Source organism: Talpa occidentalis, unplaced genomic scaffold (genome assembly GCF_014898055.3).
Source record: "Talpa occidentalis isolate TD23 unplaced genomic scaffold, MPIMG_talOcc4v2.1 talOcc4.284, whole genome shotgun sequence".
Classification (NCBI taxonomy): domain Eukaryota; kingdom Metazoa; phylum Chordata; class Mammalia; order Eulipotyphla; family Talpidae; genus Talpa; species Talpa occidentalis.
This window is the reverse complement of record NW_023603007.1, coordinates 32,558-36,362: the sequence shown is the minus strand read 5'-3', so window position 1 is coordinate 36,362 and position 3,805 is coordinate 32,558. Positions and strand designations below refer to the sequence as shown.

At 35.1% G+C, this 3,805-nt stretch overlaps 1 protein-coding gene across 1 annotated transcript; it reads right to left on the bottom strand.

Moving 5' to 3' along the window:
- Positions 1–2,516: 2,516 nt before the first annotated feature.
- LOC119254071 (olfactory receptor 4F15-like) lies at positions 2,517–3,455 on the bottom strand. Its single transcript, XM_037521243.1, is given in 3 exon segments — positions 2,517–2,828; positions 2,830–3,011; positions 3,014–3,455. Coding segments are annotated over 3 exon segments (936 nt in total).
- Between the last annotated feature and the right edge of the window lie 350 nt (positions 3,456–3,805).

Genomic DNA, 3,805 nt, shown 5'->3' with positions numbered 1-3,805 from the left:
ATTTCATATAAATATTTCTAATATTCTTTTCTGAAGGATATGGAAAACTCAGTAAGTCAATATAATCACATATATACCAAAACAGTGAATACTCTGTTTTATCAAAGTTACCACTTTTGGTACAGCATTTACAATTAACAGTGCTAGTGGTTGGTTTCAATAGTACATTATAATTCTTCATGATGGGTCCTGTTTTTTAGGGCCCACAGTGGTTAATTGAATGCAGATAGGATGGGGATCATCATTTCTGTGTCTTTTGAGTATCTCTTGCCACAATATCCCTACAGAATAATTTTTGAAATATTATCTTAGTTTATGAAATGGGATAGCTTCTGTCCCTTCCCTCTACCAATAGCTATAAGGAAAGAGTGTGGGGTTAAGCCAACTACCAAGTATAATCAACTAAAATTATGCCTACAGAAAATGTAATGAGGTCTGGGGAATATCATTTTGTGGATCTACTATATGACTAATCTATATTAGGACTGAAACTAACTCCTAGTTCCATGTACCTCCATTCAAACAAAAGACCATTGACCCTTCAGGTATCAAAGAGTCAGACTATGTCCAATAGTCTACAAAATGTTGTAGTATTCATTTACCTGGTTTATGATGCTGCAGGCAAATGGCCACCAATAATTTTGGGGAAAATACTGGGAGCACAGCATTATCATAAATACTTTCTGAGTAGTACCCAGTCATTCCTCATGACATTTTTCGTAAGACTGGTTTGGTGATGCCATGTCCGCCTCCCCTCAGAGGGACAGAGTTACTTGTTATCTAAGTCAGTTATACATAGTAGATCCATTCAAATATATACTTGAACATTTAGGTTCCTTCTTATACACTGTGTCAGGGATTTCACATTCCTTCATACTAGTGAGTGTCTAGAACAAAATACCTGGTTGGTTCTGTATACACAATAAAATTTTTGAAATTCATTTGATCCCAAAACTACTAGGTTTGGGATGATGGGACCACACAGAGGATGGCCCACAAACAGAGACAATTTCCAAATAAAGGATTTATTCTGATATTTCATGTTATAGGTGACACATTACAGGGAAGGAGATCCTAGACAAGAGATCCTAGATTCACTGTGCAGTTTTTTAGTCCAGGATTATTACCTAATGGACCCTGAGAATATTTAACATCTTTGTACCTCAGATTTCTCTGTAAAATGGGATTAATGAGAGTGCCATCTTCAAAAGGTTCAAGGTAAAGCACTTAGAACAATACCTAAACTTTCAAAAGCACTGTGTGAGTCAAGTCAATTATTACCTATACTAGTACAGATGAAAGCCAATCATAATTCCATAACCCAAGAAGGAAACTTCAAGTAATTGGCTGTTTTCTGTTTCTGTCTCAGTAACCATGCCAAATAACAACCTGCACAATTAATGAAAAGAAAAACCTACACATATTTTGGAATAGTTCATTTTCTTTTTGCTGCTATTTAAAATTTCTCTTTCTGGGAAAGACACAATGATTTAAGTGTGACTTACTTAATCATACTATATAATTCACCAATCACATTTGTTTCCCACAGAAAAGAGAACATCATCAATTATAAGTATTTAGGGAACTTCATCCTAAAATATAATTTAATTAGAGATCTTCCTGAACACAACTGTAGACAATGAATACTGTTTAATACTGAATATTTAACATTAATTTTAATAATTAAAGCAATAGTTTAAAATTCAGCATTGGTAGGACCTGAACAAGGAAATGTATACTAATGATAGAAATTAGGAAAGAATTAAGAAAAGATTTTTAAAAGTGGCAAAGTGTCAGTTATCATTTACTCTGTAGAAAGAATACTAAAGGAGAGTTGTAAAAATCTGTCCTCAAATAGACCTACAGAAATAAAAATAAAAAAGTATAAGATAAGCAGTAATTAAATAGGCAATTAATTTTAAATATAAGGACACTAAACTGAAAACCTCTCTATGATAACTTTTAGGTGTATGCCCTTGTGCAAATGGTAGTCATCCTTTAATTCCTGGCCATTGGGGGGATTAGAACAAATGGAGTTAAAAGTCTGTTCTAAAATACTGAAATATGATTAGCAATTTCCTGACTCCTTGATAGGGAAGCCTGGTGGGGAGAAAAAATATGTAGAAACTGAGAAAATAAGAAGCAAACAGAATAGAAACAAAGACTTAAATCAAAATAGGCAGTAATTAGATGAAAGATACTACAAATGCATAGCTTGTCTACCAAAAAAAAAAGTTCCAATATAGAAAAAGGATAAATGTTCTGATTTGCTCAATTACATAATTCTTTCTCAACTTCATAATTTACAAAGAACATATGTTTGGTTTTTAACATTTTGATGTATAGACTGTCAAAATACTTTGTTTCTAAGTTAATAGTGATACACATGGCACATTAATGGGTTTCTAGGCCTATAACAAAGCCCAAGTTTTGATTATTCCGCTAAAATTGAGAAATATCTTCTGCAACCAGCTTGAAGGAGAATCTGTAGTTCTATTTCTTCACAGCCAATTCATTTAGGAAATCTTCCTATAATGCATAAGACGACTGTACAGTCTCCTCATTGCCACTTTCATCTCTTTGTTCCTGAATGTATAGATGACTGGATTCAGAAAAGGAGTGATGAATGCATCAAAAATAGCAAGATATTTATCCAAGTGTGACGTAGGATAAGGCCATGTATAGAAAAACATCAGTGGTCCAAAGAACAAAATTACCACAGTAATATGAGCTGACAAAGTGGAAAGGGCCTTGGATAACCCACCCGAGGAATGTTTCCTAACTGTGAACAGAATGAAAATGTAGGAGATCACCAGAAAGACAAAGGAAACCCACAGTAATGAACCCACTATTAACAGTGACCATGGACTGCAGTTCTTCAGTGTTTGTGCAGGCCAGTCTGAGGAACCGGGGAAGGTCACAATAAAAAGTGTCCAATACATTTGGGCCACAAAAAGGCAAATCTGCTACAAAAACTATTTGAATCAATGAGTGGATAAAACCAATGATCAAGAAGTGACTAAAAAAGATACACACATTTTTGGACTCATGATGGTCAGGTAGTGAAGGGGCTTACAAATGGCCACATATCTGTCAAAGGCCATGGCGATAAGCAGCACCATCTCAGTGCCCCCAACAGCATGACTAATGAAGATCTGAGTAAGACATCCCCAAAAGGGGATGGCTTTGTGCCCCTTGAAAATATCACAAATCATTTTAGGAGCTACAATGGAACAAAATAACATATCAATGATTGAGAGGTTAGCAAGGAGGAAATACATAGGGGAGTGCAGATGAGCATCCAAGATTACAGTGACCACAATGACAAGGTTTCCCATCATACTTGCTAAGTAGCTCAAAATGGTGAAGAAAAAAAGGGGAAATTGGAGTTCCCAAGTATTGGTGAGTCCCAGAAACACAAACTCTGATACTGTGGAGTGATTCATTCCATCCATTGCCTCAGACACTAGTATGAGTTTTCATGTTACCTACAGGAAGAGAGAAAATAAAAAAGAATTGCCTAGAAAAGTATTAGTGCACAAGAAAGAAAGACTCCCATCCATGAAAACAAGTATTATATTAGTATCTCCCATAGGCAGATACTCTTCATCACATGCACATTGGACTTCTACTTAGAGGAGTCAGCTGATTCCCAGATGACACTATGATTTTCAAAATCACTACTAAATTAATTCTACCTGAGCCTATTTCCCTTTTGCTCTCTTTGTATATTACATGAATGTTTCCTACTTCATAATGTTCAATGGCATATAAAGTCATCTTCAAATACTTTGACTCTGATTTG